Source organism: Aspergillus clavatus, genomic scaffold, assembly GCF_000002715.2.
Source record: "Aspergillus clavatus NRRL 1 1099423829802 genomic scaffold, whole genome shotgun sequence".
Lineage (NCBI taxonomy): Eukaryota > Fungi > Ascomycota > Eurotiomycetes > Eurotiales > Aspergillaceae > Aspergillus > Aspergillus clavatus.
The window spans coordinates 2,222,267-2,244,690 of NW_001517097.1; the positions used below are offsets into that span (position 1 = coordinate 2,222,267).

Here is a 22,424-nt window from a genome sequence, read left to right on the forward strand (position 1 = left end):
TGGCCGTGCCCAAAGGATGGCAGATTGTGCCAGTCATGAGCAAATCCAGGGTGTTGTTTTGGCAATGAAGCTGTCCCTAAGCTCCACAGCCACAAGCCAAGCGTGTACCCTTAAACGATGCTTTTTAATAATCATCCCATAATGACGCCATAGAATACATGTATGCTGGAAAGAAACGTCTATATGTACAAGTCATGATAATTTACAGATTCAGTGACCGTGCTCAGAATGATCGTCCTCCATCACCTGATCACGCACTGTATGCGTCAAAGCCTCAGCCATCGCAATTGCGCCCTCCATATTCCCCTTGTTATACAAGAACAAGCCCTGCAGAGCAGCCGCGCTTGTGCACTTCGATCGGTCGGCCTTGAAGCCCTTCTCGTCTTCTATAAGACCAAGATCCTGTAGCCGATCGAGGAATGCCTGCCGATATGACCCCGTTGTATCGAGGTCACCGTAGAATCTGTCCCACAAACAGCACACCTGGTAGCGAGTCACTTCACCTAGACGGACCGTCATATCCACTCGGCCGGGCCGAACTAAGGCTTCATCAAGTCGTTCAACATGGTTCGTTGTGAGAAAGATGATCCGCTCCTCGGCACTCGCTACACCGTCCAGGGCATTAAGTAGACCCGAGAATGTCACATTGGCGCCGCGATACCCATCTGTGTCGGTTTGGCGCCGGTTCGAAAACGCAGCATCCACGTCTTCCAATAAGACAAGAGTCCGATTCGGCACAATAGTAAGTAGGTGGTTGAGGCGGTCGTCCGTTAGCCCTCGCTCGCTCAGGTTCAGGATAGCAATGTCATAATCCAGCTCTCCAGCAAGAGCCTGGATAAAAGAGCTCTTTCCCGTACCAGGCGGCCCGTACAACAGGTAACCACGCCTGTAAGGGATTCCCCGTTCATGATACCATTTCCCACTTTCCACAAAGTCCTTCACATCTTCAACAATCCGTTCCTTGACACCTTCGTCAAGGATAACCGAGTCCAATGGACGCTTGCGCCGTGGTTGCCCAAAAAGTTTCCATTCCGTGCCCCAGCTGTTGTAGATAGAAGTCTTCCCTTCGTGTGACTTGGCCGCATAGGCATGGGCCTCTGTGAAAAGTTCCTCAAAAATATGCCGATGAGAATAGAGCGTGGTGAGCGTGATGGTCTCCCACGGTCGCCCGGTTTGTAGATCCTGCGATTTAGACTCCCGCATCCGGTTGACAAAGATAAATGCGTTTTTGTAACGCAAAACGTGTCGCCCCGGGCCAGGAACCAGTGAGAAGTGTGTATGTATCGCGCCGTTTGAATGTTCCACTTTCTGTGTCTGTATCGACAGATGACGCATTCCCGGTGTCAATTTCTGAAGGATGCTTTCCATGAAGCCAGTCCGGCTGGCTGCTGAGCGGGCTGCATTGAGTTGCGACTGTTGGTAAAGGGTCATCCAATGAAGGAACCACGGGTAGGAATCGTCTTTGATGCTAATTTCGACATCCACCAGCATGCGGCGACGAAGGAGGGCGGCACCATGTCGAAGACCCTTCTGGGCGAGACTCAATCCAGCTCCGAGCCCAGCAAGACCAAACCCCTAGAGTTGGAAGCAAACGGTTAGTCGATGCCCTATTTATCCTGAGACGTCCATTTTATGCAATCATACCGCTGTGAAGAACGGGTTGCTGGACAGTTGGGAAAAGAGGCTTCCATCACCGGTTGGCTGCCCCGCCGCCTGAATCGCATCTTTCTTTTGCTGCAGAATCAGATCACCAGGCGAGGGCAGCCCTGCATCAGTTATTGGGCCATTTGTCTCCATACCAATCTATGGAGATAAACTTCGAGACTGCCACTCAGATGGTTGCGCATCTCAAGAATGTCCAAAGCCGCCTGAGATCGGAGTTACGACGGGCCGAGCTGTGCCCGTATCCCCGGGTGTGTCTCGTCTGGGCTTGGAGAAGATCGAAAGTTTCCTTTGTAACGACCCATGGATGGTGTCTCTAAATCGTGTAAAATAAGCTCATATGATGAGATCGAGCTGGCAGATAGGCATAGCCACTAGATAATACCTGAGTTTAAAGGTCGAAAATTGAAAGGTTTACATGATCGCAAAAGAGCTTGATGACAACAGAGCTTATTACCCGGCGATAGCGGAGTTAGCGCACAGTCAGACATGGTATATCCCTCCCCCCAAGTCAGATTCTTTCTTTCAACACCAGGACATTGATCTCGTCGTCATTAGGAGCAGCCGGGGCTGACATGAGAGTCGTATTTTTGGAACATATGTGATATTGTCACAAGGTTGCGTGTTGTACAGCTGAAGAACCTATTCTGGAACAATCCCTAGCCTCGGCTGGCACTATATAAACGGGCTGATGCACATAAGCCAGGCCTATATTTACGGAAAATGCGTTCATTCTTTCGACGACTATTCGGCTTTCGCCAACACGACCACAGCTTTTCGAGTTTAGCTATGAAGCGCAACATGAGCTCTTCGACCGCTGCGATTCTCTACGCCATCACGGTGACTACACCTCCCGCTTCACCAGAGCCTGACGATGCACAGAAGAAGAGCCATCATCTAAAGGGCGGGTTCACAAACCCCTGGGAGTATGCAGTTCCGATCAAGAGGGTCTACCACTGCTAATACGATCGAACAGCTCCTGGAGACCGATCAAACCTACTATCGCTGTCGATATTCTTTCGTGAGTCGCCTATGGCATATACTTCCATTCGGTCAACTCTGACAGTCACCTCTTTTGCGCATGTCAGTCGGCACGTAACAGGAAAAGCGAACAAGCCTGATACCACTCCACCAACCGTCCCCGTCCGCAAACCGGAATTCTTACCGAGCCGGGAAACACAGAAGCTGCGGGCTACGTGGCTAGGTCACGCCTGCTACTACGTTGAGTTTCCTGGAGGCTTGCGGGTTTTGTTCGATCCCGTGTTCGAGGATCGTTGCTCACCTTTCTCATGGCTCGGCCCGAAACGTTATACTGAGAGGCCTTGTGATATCAAGGATATCCCTATCATCGATGCAGTTGTTATCTCTCACAACCATTACGATCATTTGTCTTATCCTACCATCAAGGAGATAGCTGAGCGTCATCCGAATTGCCAGTTCTTCGCGCCTCTGGGTAACAAGGAATGGTTCAAATGTTCAGGGATTGATAAGGTGACCGAGATGGACTGGTGGGAAGAACGGGACATGGTTCTCTCTCCTGCAGAACCAAGCACAAAAGTCGAGGAAGCAACAGATGACCTGGCGTCGAAGAAGGCGGATATCAAAGCTCGCCTTGGTTGCCTACCGTGTCAGCATACCAGTAATAGAGGACTCCTAGATCGACAGAAGACATTGTGGTCCTCGTGGTACGTTGAATCTGGCGGCCACAAGGTCTATTTCGCTGGGTATGTCAAAAATCCCTGCTACGTCTACTCATCATCTTCTTATCACTTCCGAGACTTACCTTTTTCCCTAGTGACACTGGATATCGTGCTGTACCCGAACTCCCAGATGATGTAGATGACCACGCTGCTGAGTACGAATACCCTTCCTGCCCTGCCTTCAAACAAGTTGGCGAGTTCCGCGGACCATTCGACCTGGGGTTGATTCCAATTGGAGCCTACGCGCCTCGGTGGATCATGAGCCCAATGCATGCAGATCCCCACGACGCTGTCGAAATTTTCAAAGACACACGCTGCAAACGAGCCGTTGCCATCCACTGGGGTACCTGGGTGCTCACCGAAGAAGATGTTCTCGAGCCTCCGAGGAAACTGAAGGAGGCATTGAAGAAACATGGAATACCTGAAGACGGAATATTTGACGTTTGTGATATTGGTGAGAGCCGAGAGTATTAATTTCAGCTTTTTGGATATATTTTGCCTTCATATGCAAATAATTGGGCGAACTTTGCGGTGTTGCCCTGGCTTCTTGAATATGTATTTTGGAATACTTGTATATCAGTCAATCAACAATCGCCTACAATCTAATGTTATATACCATTGAGTCAGTTTTCTGGATCAGCTGATTGCCGTTGGACTTCAATAGACACTATCTATGTCTCCTGCAGCGATAAGGTATGATGAGATGGAAGCAGTGTCACCAAATCTGACCTGTCTGCTGTCGTTGCTGAACTCTGGTTAGAGTCTGCAGCCACGAGATGCAATTTCAAAACTTAGTACAATAGGGAATAAAACTAGAAGATTGTTCCATGTGAAGTGATACATCTGTCCCATAGAGTCCCATCCTACCAGCAGTTGTATGATACTCACTCTAAGCCCATTTCAACATTTCAATAACGATGCTCAACCATCTGTTCTTCGATCTAATGGTAAGATCTAGAAAACAAAGAGCACAAACATTGAATAGAGACAAGTATTAATGGTGATACCAGAGTATTCCCTTCGCTGCACCTGATGCCTAAGAATATTTGCAAGTATCGTAAATACTCTTTGGAGCATACCACCATCAGGTTCCCTCAACAAAAGACTTCCTCTTGCACCTCATCATATTTTATTATCGCCTTCACAGAAAGGTCTCAAACTCATTACTCCATCCATCATGCCATACTACTTCACCCCGGATCCCAATCAGCTGGGAAATATTATGCACTACAACAACAATGCGATGCAATCAAGCAGTTATCAGCAACCATCGGAAGCCGAAGATTACACGACCGAGGACGAAGAAGAAGTCGTCTACGAGCTGGACGAGCGCGCCATGGCTTGTCTCCCAGAACGTCTCCGGGAGATCATGCGCGAAATCCATCGGGAGCGCCTAGAACGAGTGCAAAGAGAGAATCCAGACTTCGAGTACCGCAGAGCATCGAGTCGTCAAAATGACCATGCGGAGCGATGGCTCGAGAACGTCGTCGTTCGGCTCATGGAGAGTCAGTCGGCGCCGCGTCCAGTGTTTCACACCATGGCAGACGCGCTTCCTATACACGGAGCTTTGAGTAGCTATCAACCCCAAGCTGCTGTCGAGCCACAACATGCATACAACAACATGGTTCCCGACCATGAACAGTTTTACCCGCGAGTGACGGTTACAGAACTGTCTCACAATCGCGACAATTCCGAGAATGATATCCAAGTGGAACATGATTCCACCCCGGTTCAAGAGGAGCCCACCGAGATCAGGGAGCCAACGGAGCCAATGGAGGACATGCATCGGCCTCCTCCCGCGAACAGGACTCGACTTGGGGACAAGACCCCGAAGAAGAAGCCGACTGATTCGAAGTGTCGCAGGAGGCGATCGTCCATGGTTCTAGAAATGCGCAGTCGACTTCAAAAGAAGGTTGGGAAAGTGAGCAGGTTCTTCAAGAGTATAGTTTGATCTGCAGTGCATTGCACTGATCAACCTTTAATCCCAATTCTGATCATTCTTGACTATTTTTCGGGAATACAGCACAGCACGGTTCTTTGTATGATATCAAGACTTGGCCATCATGTTCTGGAGTTAAGAATGCTGTTTGATAGACGAAGTGATACATAATGACATAATGCTGTCATGTTTACAATGAAGCTTCCAAAGAGCAGGAAGATGCCTGTTATCCATGAATTGAGACAAATTTGCAACACAGTATTCAGTATCTAAAGGCGATTTCCCCCTCGTAGATCGTGTTGGTGTGCTTGATAGCTCAGGGGGGGATGATAGAGCGCTAAGCTAAAAGTAGATTAGAGGCGGTGAGCTTCAATCCCACTTCGCCGTGTGCTGGAAATTTGACGGTGGAATGCGGGCACAACTCCACGTCTCCAAACTGAGCAGGTTCATCATCTGGCTGCTTCATAGTATCTGACAGAGACACTGCTTCCTGTCTTTCTGCCAATCTTTGTCCATCGGACCTTCATTCCCCGAAGCAACCCCAAACCACCGCCAACATGCAGGCCCCAGTGGTGGTGATGAGTATGTTATCCCATCAGCTCTACCTAACGCTCCATTCAGACCGCTAACGAAGATGATAGACACCAATACTGGTGACAGGCAGGTCGGCCGCAAGGCACAGCTTTCCAATATCACCGCCGCGAAGACGTACGTGAAACCCCTTGACCGGATATATCTTTCTCGGTGCTAATATGGGGACCCTTTTGCAGCGTTGCGGATATCATTCGGTCGTGTCTTGGTCCCAAGGCTATGTTGAAGATGCTTTTGGATCCTATGGGAGGTATCGTTTTGACCAACGACGGTCATGCTATTCTGCGTGAGATCGAGGTGTCGCACCCCGCCGCCAAGAGCATGATTGAGCTCAGTCGCACCCAGGATGAGGAGGTCGGAGATGGAACTACCACTGTGATCATCTTAGGTGATTGTCCCTTATCACGCATCTCGGGTGAAGTTACTGACAGCTCGTAGCCGGTGAAATGCTGGCCCAGGCCCTTCCTCAGCTCGAGCGCAACATCCACCCTGTCGTAATCATTCAGGCCTTCAAGCGTGCTTTGGCGGATGCACTGGCCATTGTGGAGGAGGTTTCGCTACCCGTGGATATTGACGACGACAAGGCGATGTATACGTTGATCCAGTCTTCTATTGGCACAAAGTTCGTTTCTCGGTGGTCGGAATTGATGTGCAACCTTGCCCTGAAGGCGGTCCGGACTGTCTCGTTCGATGTCGGTGGCGGAAAGAGAGAGGTCGACATCAAGCGGTATGCTCGTATCGAAAAGATTCCCGGCGGACAGATCGAAGACAGCGAGGTTATTGATGGTGTGATGATCAACAAGGACATTACACACCCTAAGATGCGGAGAAGGATAGAGAACCCTCGAATCATCCTGCTCGATTGCCCGTTGGAATATAAGAAGGGCGAGTCTCAGACAAACATCGAGATCACTAAGGAGGATGACTGGAACCGTATTCTCGAGATTGAGGAGGAGCAAGTCAAGCACATGTGTGATGCCATTCTGGCCTTGAAACCCGACATTGTTTTTACTGAGAAGGGTGTCTCAGGTAAGACTTTTGTGAAATTCCCTGTCCGCTATTGATTACTGATATGCTGCTCTTATAGATCTCGCTCAGCACTTCTTGATGAAGGCCAACGTGACAGCTATCCGCCGAGTAAGAAAGACGGACAACAACCGTATCGCCAGAGCTACCGGTGCCACAATTGTGAACCGTGTCGATGACCTCCAGGAGTCCGATGTGGGAACGCAATGCGGACTTTTCGAGATTGAGAAGATTGGCGATGAATACTTCACCTTCCTTAGGAAATGCCAGAACCCCAAGGCATGCACGATTCTGCTGCGCGGTCCTTCCAAGGACATTCTGAACGAGATTGAGCGCAACCTCCAGGATGCCATGTCCGTTGCCAGAAACGTTATTTTCCACCCACGACTGTGCCCCGGTGGTGGAGCCATCGAGATGGCAGTGTCAGTCAGACTGAGCCAGCTGGCAAAGTCTATCGAAGGTGTCCAGCAGTGGCCCTACAAGGCCGTGGCCGACGCCATGGAAGTCATTCCTCGCACATTAGCACAGAACGCCGGCGCCAGCCCTATCCGTGTTCTTACTCGCTTGAGAGCCAAGCACGTTGAGGGCCAGTACACATGGGGTCTCGATGGAGATTCGGGTAACCTGGTCGACATGAAGGAATACGGCGTCTGGGAGCCCGAGGCGGTCAAGCTTCAGAGCATCAAGACAGCAGTCGAGGTAGGCTGAATATCTTTCCCTTTGCCAAGGTGCATCCAGCTAACATCTTTCATAGTCCGCATGCCTTCTGCTCCGTGTTGATGACATCTGCAGCGCCAAGTCCGCGCAACAGGCCGGTGCTAATATGGGTGGTGGAGAGGAATAGGCGATACAATTATTCTGGAATAAAAATGCGTAAATAATGCTACACGATCAACTCTGATTCTGTATGACTATCCTACTAGTCCTTTAAAAAACAATTACATGGGTATCTTACACCTTAGAAAGCAACGCATCCGCCTAGTCCTCGTGAATGATCACGCCAGGTGTCTCAACAGACACATCAGGCCCGTCTCCTGCGGTAATTTGATCTTCCTCCTCCCTCCGCCTGTTCTCTATGCGCCTGAATGCCTCATCAACCGCCATCCCATCCGGTCCCCTCTTGACGCTCGGAGCGTCCTTATTGCCCCCATTATTCCCCTCGTTGTTGTTGCTCTTCTTCTTTACTGCATTCCTCTTTTCCCTCCTCCTCCGGTTCTTCTGGGTCTTCTCCTCATCCCTCCGCCTGGCTTCTTCAATCTTTTGCTTCCACGCCTGATCCTCCTTTTCCTTCTCCACCTCGCTATTCATCATGCGGAGACGCTCGTATTCCCTCCGGCGACTCGCCTTGTAAACGTGGAACTCGCCAGAGCCCGCACCGGCCGAGGAACCTTGGACATTGGCAACGATTTCCGGCGGGGGAGCCAGCGACGAGCTTGTCCGTTGCTTTGACGGGTCTGGCAGTCGGACTTCCTTGTTCGGATCGCGGAAGAGATGCTCGATTTGCGACGCTTGTTCGCTGTGCGGGGTGACTGCGCGACGCTTGACGGGTCTTTTGCTGCGCGGGTCGGCGCTGGTAGGAATGGACTCGGGGCCGGGTTCGGACATGTTTGGTTATTGGGAGGTGTGATATCTCGGAAAAGCGAAGAGGGGATAGAGCGCGTAGACTCTTTTGGTAGTGAATGAAGAGGGCCTGGCGGACGGAATGGCGCAGGAAGAGGTTGGTTGATTCGGATTCTGACGTAGCTTGTGTGTATTCGGACTTTTTAGGTGGAAGATGACGTCCGGTGTCCTGAGACAAAACTCAATTTCCCAGAGCTGTGCCTGAAAAGTGAATGATCGAGATCAGAAGGGTGTCTTGAAGCTGGTGGTGAGGTTCGAATAAAGTCAAAGCGGTGAGGTTGATGAATTGTGCTTTTGGTTCATTTTCTTATCAGTTCTCGGATAGATTTGTCTGTTGGTCTGGACAGTTACCCCTCTATATTGAAGCTGTGAAGTATACAGTTCAGCTGGAGATAAGTTTGAATGAAGGGTAGTGCTGATACTATTATAGTCTAGATTCTAAATATCATATCTTTCAGTGAATAAGACAAGTAATTAGTTAGTAAACCATATATCAGTGAATTATCATTACTCTGCCTAAGGCCAGGTAGTGCATGTGATGGCCTCAGGTATCCTTTGTCGATTGTTTTCCCTGACCTTGAATACTTCTCTCTTGTTTACTGCTTCATTCTCACCACCCTCTCTAATATCTTCTTACCTCTCTTTATTTCTCTTACTTGCCTGTAAATCTTCAAATCTAAGCCTTATGTCAATCTAACCTTATCTTGATTCTTCACTATTGTTACAATCTTCATTCATATCGATACATCTTTACCTGCATGCACTCTCATAAGGCCTCACCATGGCATCGATACCAGCTGCTGAGGCACCTAAAGGAAGTGACAGCAAGGTCAGCAATTCCTTTGAGGCTCTAGCGCTAAATTAATAAGGATGTCTAGCTTGACCTACACGACCTTTGTCGTTTGAAATCAAAGCCCTCTCTGGTAGGGAGTGTTGAAGTAAGTAAACATTCTGAACTCCTATATCCTACATGGTCTAACTCAGTCATCCTAGAGGACTCATCACGATGTAGGTGATGCTAGTATACTTGCTTGATTGCCGTGATCATCGTTAACTGACAGGATGTGTGTTCTATCAAAAGATTGATAGCCATAGCCCCCTGGAAGATGTCATGATTGTTTCGTACTCTTCCGTACCCGAAAAAGATCTGTACGAGTTTCTGCAAAGTGGCGTGGTATGTAACTCACAAGCTCTGACGTGATTTGACAGCTAATCTTCCAAAGCCGCCTAGGGGCTATGTTTACATCACCTTCGCCGAGCCATCGCAAGGAAGCTCTCTTGTGCACGAGGATGATCTTGATCTTGTCGATCGGGCAATAGGCACTGGTGAAATTGTCAAACGCGATCTTAACGACACTTTCAGTGGTACAGCAATTGAGGCAACCATTACATGTACTCTCGAGCCTGTTGCATTCCGAACGACCGACCCCGTGACAGGAGAGGACGGACCGCTGAGATTCACAGAGCCAGCCGTCAAACGCCGCAATTCGCCAGAAATCCAGGACGACCACTTGGCTCCGCCGCTGCTTTATGATATTCCCGTGACAGAACTGACAAACTACGAGGAATTCTCTGAAGGAGATTACATTGTTTATGAACAGAAGCTGGGCATGGTGCGGGAAGTTGAGCGCGATGCAATCTTGCTTCTCCATGATCAGAAACCTGTCTCACCTCTGGACCCCTTTGCCCTGCAACTGCCCATTTCCGTCGGGACCGAAAGGGTTGTGTCATGGCCGGAAAACCAGAGCGCCATGAGGTCATACCCTCTACCCAATGGCGACTATCTTTGGACTGTTGAATCGGAGTCCGTCTTTCCGGGGCAATATACGCTGACGTCTCCGACGAACTTGAGCCGGAGAGATTGGAGTTCGGATTTGGCCTCTAATTTTCAACCAGAGGGTCATATCCTAGCGACTCCTGCCGTGAGCTTCCACGTCGATTGGCTCTGCCCCAATCCCTTTTCTACGGGGCCGCCGCACAGTGATAGCAACAATGATGTTCTCCGTGCGTCCGTGCTGCAGGGCAAAGCAATGAGATGCGACTTTAGCCGGTTTCCAACGGAGGGATTGAATGAGAAGACAGTCCGATCAGATACATGGGCCGAGCTCAATCCCGGGGATAGGGTTCGCTTCAGAAACCCAACCGATGCCACCTCCAAATACAACCACAAGCAGATACCCACTGACCAGTCCTTCGGCCATGATATCAATATCTTTCGCGTTGTGTCCACTCAAACGCAGGTTACTGTTCAATGGCAGGATCTCAGTATCACAACCCAGCCTGCTACTTCCTTGCACAAATTCACCACATTTGGTGATGAGGTCTGGCCGGGGAACATTGTTATTTTGGCTGAGAGCCTTGCGGGACCTCAGACTTCCTGTAGCCGCCATGAGATACGTCGTGCTCAGAAGGTCGGTATAGTGCAAGCAGTTAACAGCGCAGAGAGGGTGGCGTCCGTCCGCTGGTATAAAAACCCAGATGTCGAACTGCTCCACAGAGGAAACATGCTGAAGCCTGGTTTTACCCTGGGTGAGCTTGATGAAACTGTCACACAGGTGTCTGTCTATGAGCTCTGCTCATTTCCTGCTTTGAGTAAAGGCCCGGGCGATTTAGTGCTCCTCGCTCCAGAGACAGTCCATCAATCATCCTTGCCGCCAAAGGGCATCGAACCACCTGGCATTACAGGGCCTTGCTTATCCAGCTACCTGTATCCGATATCTTTTCTCGAGATTGGAATGTATCTTGAATCCATGAAACTGACCCTCGTTGAATCGTCGGGGTTCAAAAACGGAACCACAATCGATACAGCCCCTTTGCCTCCGCGAGGTACCCTTCAGGATGACTACAATAGGCAATCCACTTGTAACTTTGTGGGTAACATTCTTTCTATGGACATCAATGGCACAGTTACAGTTCGACTTGTCGGCCGCAACGCTTGCAGAGATATTTGTGTGCCGATGGAAAAGATACTCATGGTCATCGACGAGGATTATGACGAGGTGCCTCCCTTGCCCATCCCACCAGTCGGCGGCATAACCAATTTCCCTGGACTGGCCCCGTTGTTTCCCGGTTACATGTTTGACTTACCTGGTGTACCTCCTTGGGCTATGGATCCTCTGTTCACCGGTCCTGGCTTACCTGCCTGGGCTCAAACCCCATCTCTGTTCAATCGGACATATGAATATGAGGGTGGGGAGCGACTGGATAATGATGCTAACGATGACCAATGGATGACCGAAGATGATTCTGAGGGAGACGAGGAATCCAGCTTTGAAGAGGACAGTGACCTTGAAAGCGAGGAACACGCAGTGCTCGGTCAAGAGGAGCTTGTGGCACCCGAGGTTACAGAGGTCAAGATTACGAGTGTACCTGGCGACGATCAGAAGATGGCAGTCGATAACCCCCACAGTCATACCCAAGAGACGCATGGGGCTGGTGGGCCTTCTTCGCGCTCATCTTCCTTTCCATCCGAGTGTCCTCCTGGATTTATGATTCTGGAGAGTGATCCCCCTGTCGATCACCACTTTCTTGCAAGAGCCCCAGCAAGAGGAACGGGACTGCGAATGAGCCGTATTCGAAAGGAGTATGAGATCTTGCAGTCAGCGCTGCCATCTGGTATCTTCGTTCGAACCTGGGAATCTCGAATGGATCTCTTGCGTGTTTTGATCATTGGTCCTCAAGGCACGCCATATGAGCATGCTCCGTTTGTGATTGACTTTCAGTTTCCTGAAGATTACCCCAACAAGCCCCCGGTTTCCTTCTTCCACTCGTGGACCAATGGACAGAGTAGGGTCAATCCTAATCTGTATGAAGATGGACGTATCTGTCTCAGCATCTTGGGGACTTGGCCTACAAAGAACCCTGAAGAAAGTTGGTCGCCAACCAGCTCCACTGCACTGCAGATCCTGGTATCGATCATGGGCCTTGTGCTGGTGAAGAATCCTTTTTATAGTATGCTATACCGTGCCCTCGATAGGAAATGCCATTCACTAACCGTTCTTACAGATGAAGCTGGCTACGAAATGCTGGCTGCAGACGACAACCGTCATGTTGAGTCCGTGCAGTACACCGAGAAAGCATATTTGACAGCTCGGAACTTCATTAAGCACGCAATAGAACATTCAGTTGCTGGTCTGGAGGATGTTGTGACATGGAACTATCTAGCGGGTCTTGGGCAGGAGGACGACAAGTCCAGTTATCCTCGACTGCTGCGCCGAGCCATTGACTCTGCCCTCGAGCTGATCGAGCATCACAACAATACCTCTGCTGAAGACAAGCTAGATGAAGGCCACGCGGCGGCGCCATTTGTGTCCCGTCTCAGTCTGGGGGCAGTAGTCATGCTCCGGAGACGTGTGACTGAATTTGAGAACATTGCATCGGCACATATGGGCAGCAATTCTTCTTGAGTACGCGCCGATTGTATGCATTTTTGAGACTAAGTGGATATCACGGAATCGTCCTTCCTATCGAGCGGAATTGTAGGGTCAGGACAATAGCGATGTCTCTCAAGAACTGAGTCATGCTTTCGGCTTGGAAGGTTGTTATTGGCAGGTTATTGTGGCCATGATCTTTGAGCTTGACGTTGCTTAGTCCCAGCCAACGGTTTGATTGTCGATGCATGTGAGGACAATTTCGTGTTCCATAGTCTACTATTGGCGTACAAGGCCTGATATGTAAATGCACTCAGACATTTTGGAATCCAAATCGCTCCAGAAGACGTAGAAGTAAGACATCATGTATGTAGAGATGCAGGCTTGGATTTCACGGCAAAACTCTTATAAGTTGGACATATGGTCACAGTCGCCAGAAGAATCTAACAAGATCCAACTCTCTGTTTCCCATATCTCTTACTACTTATCCATCCCGATATCCTTGGTGAAAATTGCTGTTGGAGTTGCCCAAGTAGACCAGCAGCTGCGGTGTTGGTCTTTGAGGCGTTCCGTCCGTTCTTCCCACCCCCAAGCAAGAATCTCCGTCATCACATCTCTCCTCCACGGTTCGCATCGCTCCCGTTCCATCGATGCTGCTGGCAGTATTTCTGGTTCTCGGGATATTCGAAGATATTCATTCTATTTGTATGAGCTTTTGACAATTGTTTTGTGTTGAAGACGCTACCTACTCCTTCTGTTTTTTCCCGTCGTTTTACAGGTGCTTTGGTCGCGCAAACCGCGTCATTGTCTGTCAATCCTTGAGAAAATGGGGACTTATCGGCTGGGTAAGGCATTTCCCTCTTATCTTTTCTTGTATTTCTGTTTCTGTCTCTTTGTCTAGATGGCGTTGGTTGTCTGGATGAACGGGGTTGTCTGATGTCCTATTGTTATCATCCATGTGGCTGGGGAGTCCCTATACGTCAACTGCCACACCATCGTTTGTTTCCTCCCAAGTGTTTCTATTATTGCTTTTCAGGGGCATAGATCATCTTCTATGCGACCTTTTCCTCCGTCATCAATGCCCACCGTACACCCCAAGCTCATCCATTAAAAAAAAAAAAAAACTAATGTCAAGCAGAAGCTGCCTCCACCGGCCGAGCCGGCTGCCAGAACAAAGAATGCAAAGACGAGAAGATCAAGATCGGCAAAGGCGAGCTCCGTCTAGGCACCTGGGTCGACACCGAGCGGTTCCAGAGCTTCTTTTGGAGACACTGGTGAGTCTGCCCTTCCCTGTTGAGTTCCATTCAATCCTGGACTGACGATTGTGCGACAGGGGCTGTGTCACGCCCAAGATCATTGGTAATCTCAATGAGTCCGTTGAGGAGATGAGTGGGGATGCGAAAGACCTCAATACCCTAGATGGCTTTGAGGATCTTCCTTCTGAGTACCAGGAGAAGGTCCGCAAGGCTCTGGAACAGGGCCATGTTGATGATGAGGATTGGAAAGGGGTATGTGAATTTTTTCTTACTTTTTTCTGCCTCGCTTGGTGGCTTTCTTTCTGTTTGACTTGCGATTGGGATGGCTGATGATCCTAGGATGTCGAAATGAACCGGCCCGGCAAGACGGGTTTCCGCAAGCGCGCTACCAAGAAGAAGGCTGACGAAGAAGAGGTATTCACTCCTTCCATGACAGTGTTTTTATTTTCGGTACTAACGCCGAACAAACAGGAAGAGACAGCATCCGAGAAGGAGAAACAGAAGGCCCCCAAGACCAAGAAACGGGCCCGCGCAGAGACCGAAAACGAAAAGACCGACGACAATGCCCCCACGCCAAAGGCCAAGAGGGCCAAAAAGGGCGGCCGCGTCAAGCAGGAAAGCGACCACGAGGATGAGCATGGATCCGACGACACCGAGGTCGAGTACAAGCCGAGACCGACCAGACGAGGCCGCTCCGGGAAGATCGCCGCAGAGGAGAAACCAGCCCCGGCGCCTGAGAAACCGGCTGCGAAGCGGCAGCGGAAGTCGGTGGGTGAGGATGGCGATGCGGAGGCTGAACCCGTTCAGGAGAAGCCCAAGCGTGGACGCAGGAAGAAGATGGCCTAGTCTATCTCGTGGCACTCGAGCTCGTATGCCATGCGCTTATATTTGTTTGAGGGTTCTGAGGTTCGTGGCTCGCTTGTGGTTTCTCTAACAATACTTTGTGAGTGCTGCGATGATATTTCCGAGGGGCCCAGGTGCAGCAGTCATTTCTTTCATCGATGTGCTTGTCTTACTAGTCCGTTGAGTATCTGTAGTATTCATACTTTCAAAATCACTTGTCTTGTTCACAGCGGCCATGCCATGATGTCGTTGAGCTTTCCGAGTATGTTCAGTAACCCTACAAGCTACAACCTACTGTACATTGGAGAAGACGTGAGGCGGCCAAATCTCTCATTTCCTAGATAATGATCATTCTCCCATCATATTCAAAAGAGTCAATGCACCTCAGACAGTCGAAACCTCGCGCTTCATATCGATCAATCTGGAGCTAACTATGCGCAGTCAAGGGCGGACCCTTGTAACAGAAGTCGGTTCAAGGAGTGACATAAAACTTGAGAAAACAAATATCAAGTCAGGCACGCCAATCGGCATTAAAAAGCGGTATTATGTGGTGGCTTCAACCACAATGGCGGCCGACCTCGGTAGAAGCGAAGACTGACGCTCAATGAGGATCAGTGGGACAGTTTAGTTCATTCTGGCAATTAGGCAGTCTACTTAGATGTGTGGCATGAGACCAAGTTTCATGATTCGTAGGTGCTAGAATCATGAGGAAAGTCTGAGGCGGTCGTTCATTGCTGGCTAGATGGTGGAACGACTGGTCATTCAATAGAGTCAAGATAGACAGAAGGGTAAGGAAACTCACCTGATCGCCTCGAGGTCATCCATATGATTACACATTGCAACGAACAAATCGAAGTAGAACCTGTGGCCCATTTCCATATCAGACTGCATCGTCCCACTGCTCTTGAAGATATGGCGGGCGCGGATCATCATCGTCAGGTAATGAGCGCGCAGTCGGGACTCCGCGCCTGGCGTATTGTCATAGGCATACCGAGCAGATCTGAGGACCACTTCGACGGGAATCCCCCTCTGCAGCCCTTGCTTGCGAAGAGCAAGTTTCTTGAGTGCCTCTAGGCCGTATCGCTCGGCAGCACAGTAGACAACGGTATCCCGGAGGACTATACCATCAACCGCGGAGAGAAAGATGACCGCGCGGCCGCTGGAGGTATCGCCGTCCTGTGTGCCCTCGAGTCTGAAGGACTTTTGGCCTTTGCTGCGCAAGAGGCGGGGGGAATAGTCGCCCTTGTAGAGGAACTCAAGGACACAGGACAGAATTTCTGGTTCTCTGTAAGAGTTAGCGTGGATTAGAGAGATGCTGCAGAGGCTGCCTGCACTTACTCGTCGGGCAAGCCGATCACCTTGTCTCCTTCATCACCAGCGAACTGGTCCCTTAGCACAGCATAGAAGAAAGGAGAGCGGAATAGAACATCCTCATGAGCTACGAAGACACGCCGATCCGGACCCACAAGTAGTGTGACTATAGGACTCGTGCGAGAGCTGTAGATATTATGGTCAGCTATGTCCTTGGTCTGTTTCGCTGGAGCGAATCAATATGACAGAATATAGCAATGGGGCTGCAGAATGATGCAGATGATGCAGCGAGGGCATACATATCACTTACGCTTTCGGAGACGGGCGATCTGGACGCTCTCTTCCCTGCTCCTTCACCTTTGAATATCCCTTGTACATCTTTTCGATGGACCGGAAGGACTTTTCCACCCGATCCTTGGATACAAAAGAGGGTTTGGCCGTCATGATGCTAGCGTTACCATCCAGCAACTTCAGCAGATGCAATACCAGCGACAGCCAGGTGAAGACACAAAGGAGGGACAGAAGAAACCAGAGCAGCGAAAACGAACGGAAGAACTTGTCTATAGAAAGGAGCGACGCTGCCGAATCATGCCAGCCGCATGTGGGGAGTCCTGGAAGCCGTTCCAAGAAGTGTATCTTCTGGTAGGCGTGAGTCTTCATGGAGAAGACAGACCATACTAGAAGAAGAACACAATCCTGGGGAACGGACTTAGCATCCGAGAATCTACAGGAAATTCACGTAGCGAGGATAGTCGACTCTGGGGAGCGTAAGAAGAAGGGAAAGGAAGAGGGCAAGCTGAGGCAGAAGCGCTGAGAGACCGGGTTCACGTGAGGGCTAGCAACTGACAGGGATTACAGTGCAGGCTACAGTGTATGATAGCATAGTTGGTTAGTGGAGGAATAGCTAGTTTATGGAGTTATAGGGAGACCTACACTATAGACTTTGGTTCGGATTGAATACATACTGTTGGTTATTGAGCATTCTAATTATCGCAAACTATACTTACAGAATTGCTGGGCTTCCTAATCATGAATTGTGCATTTGTGCTGTAGTATATATCATGCTATAAGATGACGCAACCTTAGCACGGAGCTACAGAGACTATGGAAGGGGGTTTCCTGTCATTGGACATCTTGAATTAACATCAGAACTTGCAGACGGATTTAGATAGCTTACAGAAATTCTGTTACATCTGTTGAAGTTTGACTGACCTCCAATATCTCGACCATACAGTGTACACTGGATCGACCACCGGCCACACATATCATAACATGTGGCTGGGATCCACCAACTTGGCAATGTGGCAGTGCAAAAAGCCCTAATCGCTAACCCTAATCAGTCTAGTTCCAGTGGCTCGTGCGGGGATCTCACATGACGATCATGGATGCCTTGGGCAGTGATATCATCGCCTGAACAGCCACTGATCCAACCAACTTCAAGAACGCATATTGCATACATCGGGGAGCGTTGACATGACAGCTACTTCTCTCATGTGCACGCCATCAAGATAGACTGTCTACTACTTACACTACGAGTTTTGCTGGTCTGGAATTCCATCACAGTGGCGATTAGGGTTTCCAAGTGTCTTAGAGATATTACGGGAGTACTTAGTCCCCCTCCCTTTGTTGCGCTTACCGGGCGTACCTTGCTTCCCAATTTGCCTGGCGACTCACGCAACAACCGTGTCAATGCTCCCCTTTCGCCCAGCCATCTTGATACTCTCTTAAAAGGCTCGAGGCGCTCTTGAGGAACCAAATTTGTACATTTAGTCAACGCACACGAAGAGACGTCTTAAGCGCCAACGTATCAAAATGCAACGCCTGAGTTTTATGCAGAATTGGCGACGCCCTTCCCAGGCCGAACAGTCACACGACCCGGTTCTAACGACCGACGACGAACAGTTCCTACAGACTATTACCTCTCAGCATACAGAGGGGGAATCAACATTGGCCGCGAAGACAGACGAAAATGTTCGACCGTCAGTTGACGCTGTTAGCGCCGAAGCGGAGAATGTTCCGGTACCGGTTTCACCCATCGAGGAATTTGGGAAAGAACTAGGAGAGGAAGAGCGCAAGGCGAGCGAGAAGGCCGATATACCTCGGCGAAATTCGCAGTTTTCCAAAGCAGAGAGCGCGTCTTCCCCTGAGAAGAAGGGAGCCTGGAGTTGGCTGCGCAGAAGAGGCACGATTTGGAAGAAGAAGGTATGGCTGTTTGAATTTTCGATGCCTTCCAGTCAACGTGATGGAGGAATGCTTACAGTTGATTTCTATGATACAGGGCAAGGAACCGGCCATCGATGAGCACAACAATTCACAAACCCCTCCATCCTCCGAACCCACCGACACCAAGGAAGCAGAACAAGAGGCGGAAGACATGACGGACATCTTAGAGCGTCTCAACCTAGCGGCGGATAACAATACTGTATTTTCTATGGGGGCGGAAACTCAAGAGCTTCTGCGCAAGTTCACTCTCATCTTCAAGGATCTCATAAATGGCGTACCTACCGCTTACCACGACCTGGAAATGCTGCTGAGCAATGGCAACAATCAGCTGCAGCAGACATATTCACAATTGCCAAGTTTCCTACAGAAACTGATTGAGAAACTGCCTGAGAAATGGACCGAGACCCTCGCTCCAGAGGTGCTCGCTGCGGCTACCGCGAAAGCCAGTCAAAGCGGTCTCAATGTTGAGAACGTGGGCAAGGCAGCAGCGGCAGCGAAGAAGATGGGCATTAAGGTCCCAAGTTTGAAGGAATTGGTTGGGAAGCCCGCGGCCATTGTGGGCATGCTGCGGTCCATCATGGCGTTCTTGAGAGCACGCTTCCCTGCCATTCTCGGAATGAATGTGCTCTGGTCGTTAGCTTTGTCCAGTAAGTTTTCAGATCGAGGCGCTTTGTCACTTAGTACGTCCAGGTTCGCTGATCAGGATATTCTATGCAGTCCTTCTGTTTGTCCTCTGGTATTGTCACAAGCGTGGCCGAGAGGTGCGCCTGGAGAATGAGCGCATCGTGACCGAGGAGGAGATCAACAAGCTGAATGAGGAGTCCCCGGAAGAAAGGATCCGTGCTACAGAGACGCTTGTTACTACGGCGCCTTCAGGGGCTTCTGCTGCTGAAGTCCGCCAAGGCGTCAAGGAAGCGCAGGAAACCCGAGCAACGGCGACTGCTGCCGCGGAGGGGGACCAGGACGGGAGCACAATGACATCCCCCGTGAAGCCAGCCAGGTCCAAATCAATCCTGAATATTTGGACCAGGTCCCAAACCGCTCCAACACCCAAGATCGAACCTTATCCTGGGACATGATGCAAGGTGTCCTAGCGTTTTGGCTTTGTTTTTTTTGTTTTTGTTTCCACGGTTCCAGATTGCCCATTACCCATTACCCATTACCCATTTTTTTGATACCACTTGCTCGGGATGATCGGATAAGTTAGTCATGCAATTGCTATGATAATGATGATGATGATGATTGAAGAATCAGACGTTGAAATTGGCCACCTGTTGTCTCTGAAGTAGTCCGAATGATAGCTACTAAGGTAACTAACTAGGCAGACTAAGTCGTGCCATAGTCTATCGAAGATCACGAGCCACGGTTGTGGATCGGACCGGCTGGCAAAAAAAAACGGACGACCCGATCCCGAAGTGGCAAGCTCTGGATGTTTCTAGTTCCTTACGTATTCTACATTGCTTCCTTAGTAGACTATCACTATGCACTATCTACTCTGTAATCCTGGGTACTTACCCAGGATTACAGAGTAGACAGATAGTGGCATATAGTATATACAAACGATGTCCTCAGACTTGGATCATCCTGACATGCTCTCCGATCAGCATGGCAGAGATCGGCTCTAAACCACGTAGTCCTTGAGATCGCAAAGTCTTTTTTAAATCGTGGCGATGCATGAGGACTGAGGAGAGAATCCGAGCGGAACGGCCGAATGGGAAAAATTGGCTACTGCGGGGTGCAGCAGGTACATTGACCAATGAGGAGTGGAGAGTTGTGTCGATCGTGAGTAAGCACCGGCATGAGTCCAGTGGGTACCTACAGAGTATTCCATCATATTAGTAGGAGGAGTTAATAGTAACTACCTAGTTAACTTACCTAGTACTCTGTAAGTAACTAGGTAGTATTGAGGTGCTAATAATGTTTCTTGAATTTGGTAATAAAAGCATCATCAATATCTCATACTTACAGAGTAGTGAGGAGATACATACACTCGGGGAAACCAGATGATTATGATGGAGGTTGTGAGGATATTCGGTCTTCACGTGTCAACCACCTCATCTACGGAGTAACTAAGGCAGATATGATCTATAAATTGCAGCCAGCTGTCTCAACCTTTACCGCTCTATTACAGCCAATAACACCCCTCCTGCATCATGCATGTTGAGCCGACAGCGGCAGGATACCTCGACAACTTAGGCGTCTTTGGTATCAACTCACCCTCTTACATTTCAAACGAAACACGGAGCACCATCTCATCTTTCTCTCTCGGGGAATACCCACTTACCTAGTCAATTTACAGAGTAAATAGTTACTGTAATTACCTACAGACAGTACTGAGGTCTGAGGTACCTGACTGAAGAGGCGTTTATCGCCACCGGTGGAGATGAGGAGGACAGTCTTCCGCATCTGACTGGGAGGAGAGAGTAGAAAAGAACAGTTTACTAGTATTACTTGACGACGTTAGAGACTCCATCTCCATCGACTAGTTTACATTACTCCATAGGGCGAAAAGTGGTATTTTTCCCTCTTGACTGGAGACTAAGGTCCAAAAAGGCAGCATTCGAGACTACCTAGGTACCTAGGAGGATTGAGCCCTTTTGTTGATTGTGGTTGGCGCGCGGTATCTTGGCCACTGCTGCTGTTGGGAGCCAATCCACGGAGTATTGTTGTGGTCGGGGATTTCCAGTTGCATGAGTACTACCTACCTTACAGAGCAATAACAAAAATGTGTCTAGACTGTGGTCAAAATGAAGAATGGTGGATGATCATTTGGAATGTCCGATGTGATAGATCCTTTCTGTAGCTAAAAGGGGAGGGGGGAAGTTGGGAACATGCAACATGGAACTATGGAGGGGTCAATGATGCTGTTCTGCATAGGACACGGATCTTAGAAGGTCCCTGGCTTTTGGAGGCGTTTCTCGGCCGTCGATAGTACGAGGAAGACAGCCTGTAGCCAACGAGACGTATTGCTTGAATGGGATTGCTTTTTCCCCCCCCTCTCATAGTCAAACCCCCTCTCTCAACGACAAGAATGTCACTTTGGATTCTTCAGTACTGTCAAGAAATAGTAGATATTGTCGATAATACTTCCCACAAGTCATGATGACTGACTTCGGTTGACCTCGAATGTCCCGACAATGAGTCACCCAATCCGTTAGCCCACTTTCCATCTCGAATAGCAAGAGATTATTGGACGGGAACAGTGCCATGGCCATGACCAGGTCATGATATTTGCAGTTGATTACTATAGTACCGATTACCTATGTGTTGGCTGCAGTCCTTAGGATTCCCAAGGTCGCGTGTACATCTGCAGATTAAGGTACCCGACCTGGCACTTCTCCAGTGCCTTACTAGGTAGGTATCATCTACCATGCCTTCAATTCATTCCAGATGATGTTCCCAGCACCGTCCTTGCTCCCTCTGACACAAAAGAATCTCTTGACTGATTCATCCAATGACTCAAGACTATTCATCTTTGACTCGATTGTTGATGATAGTACTATCTATCTATCTATCTATTTATCTATTACTGTGTACTCCATAGGTACTCCGGTAGGTACAGAGCAAACATCCATGAATCCTAAGTGATACTGTTTCATCATCTTCACCCGCATTCCCTGCAGTATGATTGGCTCCTGCGTAATTAGAAGATCTCCATACTGGCAAAAAAATGAGGGAAAAAAAAAAAAAAAGGAAAATGCGGTGAGTTGAGGTTGTCCAATGGGGAGCTACCAAAGTCAAGCTTGCAACCAATCAATCAATGATAATGGTAAACCCGGTAATTACCGCCCCACAGTGGTTGGAAAAATGGACCCGCCCCTAAGTCTCCGTTCGAGGCTGTTCTCTGCTGGTAAAGACCCGTAAAAACCGTAAAGAATAAAAT

At 49.3% G+C, this 22,424-nt stretch overlaps 8 protein-coding genes across 8 annotated transcripts, besides 3 other annotated features; 5 read left to right on the forward strand and 3 right to left on the reverse strand.

Moving 5' to 3' along the window:
* Nucleotides 1-210: 210 nt before the first annotated feature.
* ACLA_040740 (bifunctional AAA family ATPase chaperone/translocase BCS1) lies at nucleotides 211-1,797 on the reverse strand (the record flags this gene model as incomplete). The annotated part of the gene is made up of 2 exons (XM_001271283.1): nucleotides 211-1,575; nucleotides 1,645-1,797. 2 exons carry the CDS (start codon nucleotides 1,795-1,797, stop codon nucleotides 211-213), a joined length of 1,518 nt encoding a protein of 505 aa, XP_001271284.1.
* A 666-nt stretch (nucleotides 1,798-2,463) lies between these two features.
* On the forward strand, nucleotides 2,464-3,836 carry ACLA_040750 (putative Zn-dependent hydrolase/oxidoreductase family protein; the record flags this gene model as incomplete). Its single annotated transcript, XM_001271284.1, has 4 exons — nucleotides 2,464-2,588; nucleotides 2,639-2,683; nucleotides 2,751-3,386; nucleotides 3,458-3,836. The coding sequence occupies 4 exons, from the start codon at nucleotides 2,464-2,466 to the stop codon at nucleotides 3,834-3,836; spliced, it is 1,185 nt and encodes a 394-aa protein (XP_001271285.1).
* Nucleotides 3,837-4,539: 703 nt separating this feature from the next.
* On the forward strand, nucleotides 4,540-5,313 carry ACLA_040760 (uncharacterized protein; the record flags this gene model as incomplete). Its single annotated transcript, XM_001271285.1, has 1 exon — nucleotides 4,540-5,313. One exon carries the CDS (start codon nucleotides 4,540-4,542, stop codon nucleotides 5,311-5,313), a length of 774 nt encoding a protein of 257 aa, XP_001271286.1.
* A 545-nt stretch (nucleotides 5,314-5,858) lies between these two features.
* ACLA_040770 (chaperonin-containing T-complex subunit CCT3) lies at nucleotides 5,859-7,762 on the forward strand (the record flags this gene model as incomplete). Its single annotated transcript, XM_001271286.1, has 6 exons — nucleotides 5,859-5,883; nucleotides 5,943-6,009; nucleotides 6,072-6,280; nucleotides 6,331-6,921; nucleotides 6,980-7,617; nucleotides 7,673-7,762. The coding sequence occupies 6 exons, from the start codon at nucleotides 5,859-5,861 to the stop codon at nucleotides 7,760-7,762; spliced, it is 1,620 nt and encodes a 539-aa protein (XP_001271287.1).
* Nucleotides 7,763-7,896: 134 nt separating this feature from the next.
* On the reverse strand, nucleotides 7,897-8,523 carry ACLA_040780 (PRKRIP1 family protein; the record flags this gene model as incomplete). The annotated part of the gene is made up of 1 exon (XM_001271287.1): nucleotides 7,897-8,523. One exon carries the CDS (start codon nucleotides 8,521-8,523, stop codon nucleotides 7,897-7,899), a length of 627 nt encoding a protein of 208 aa, XP_001271288.1.
* A 796-nt stretch (nucleotides 8,524-9,319) lies between these two features.
* Nucleotides 9,320-15,010, forward strand: ACLA_040790 (putative ubiquitin-conjugating enzyme; the record flags this gene model as incomplete). The annotated part of the gene is made up of 7 exons (XM_001271288.1): nucleotides 9,320-9,367; nucleotides 9,417-9,546; nucleotides 9,748-12,489; nucleotides 12,544-12,888; nucleotides 14,047-14,182; nucleotides 14,242-14,416; nucleotides 14,504-15,010. 7 exons carry the CDS (start codon nucleotides 9,320-9,322, stop codon nucleotides 15,008-15,010), a joined length of 4,083 nt encoding a protein of 1,360 aa, XP_001271289.1.
* Nucleotides 15,011-15,805: 795 nt separating this feature from the next.
* On the reverse strand, nucleotides 15,806-16,978 carry ACLA_040800 (uncharacterized protein; the record flags this gene model as incomplete). Its single annotated transcript, XM_001271289.1, has 3 exons — nucleotides 15,806-16,292; nucleotides 16,346-16,504; nucleotides 16,629-16,978. 3 exons carry the CDS (start codon nucleotides 16,976-16,978, stop codon nucleotides 15,806-15,808), a joined length of 996 nt encoding a protein of 331 aa, XP_001271290.1.
* Nucleotides 16,979-18,130: 1,152 nt separating this feature from the next.
* Nucleotides 18,131-19,620, forward strand: ACLA_040810 (uncharacterized protein; the record flags this gene model as incomplete). Its single annotated transcript, XM_001271290.1, has 3 exons — nucleotides 18,131-18,520; nucleotides 18,597-19,188; nucleotides 19,259-19,620. The coding sequence occupies 3 exons, from the start codon at nucleotides 18,131-18,133 to the stop codon at nucleotides 19,618-19,620; spliced, it is 1,344 nt and encodes a 447-aa protein (XP_001271291.1).
* Nucleotides 19,621-19,682: 62 nt separating this feature from the next.
* Nucleotides 19,683-19,708: a microsatellite.
* Nucleotides 19,709-19,761: 53 nt separating this feature from the next.
* Nucleotides 19,762-19,784: a microsatellite.
* Nucleotides 19,785-22,040: 2,256 nt separating this feature from the next.
* Nucleotides 22,041-22,068: a microsatellite.
* The last annotated feature ends 356 nt before the right edge of the window (nucleotides 22,069-22,424 follow it).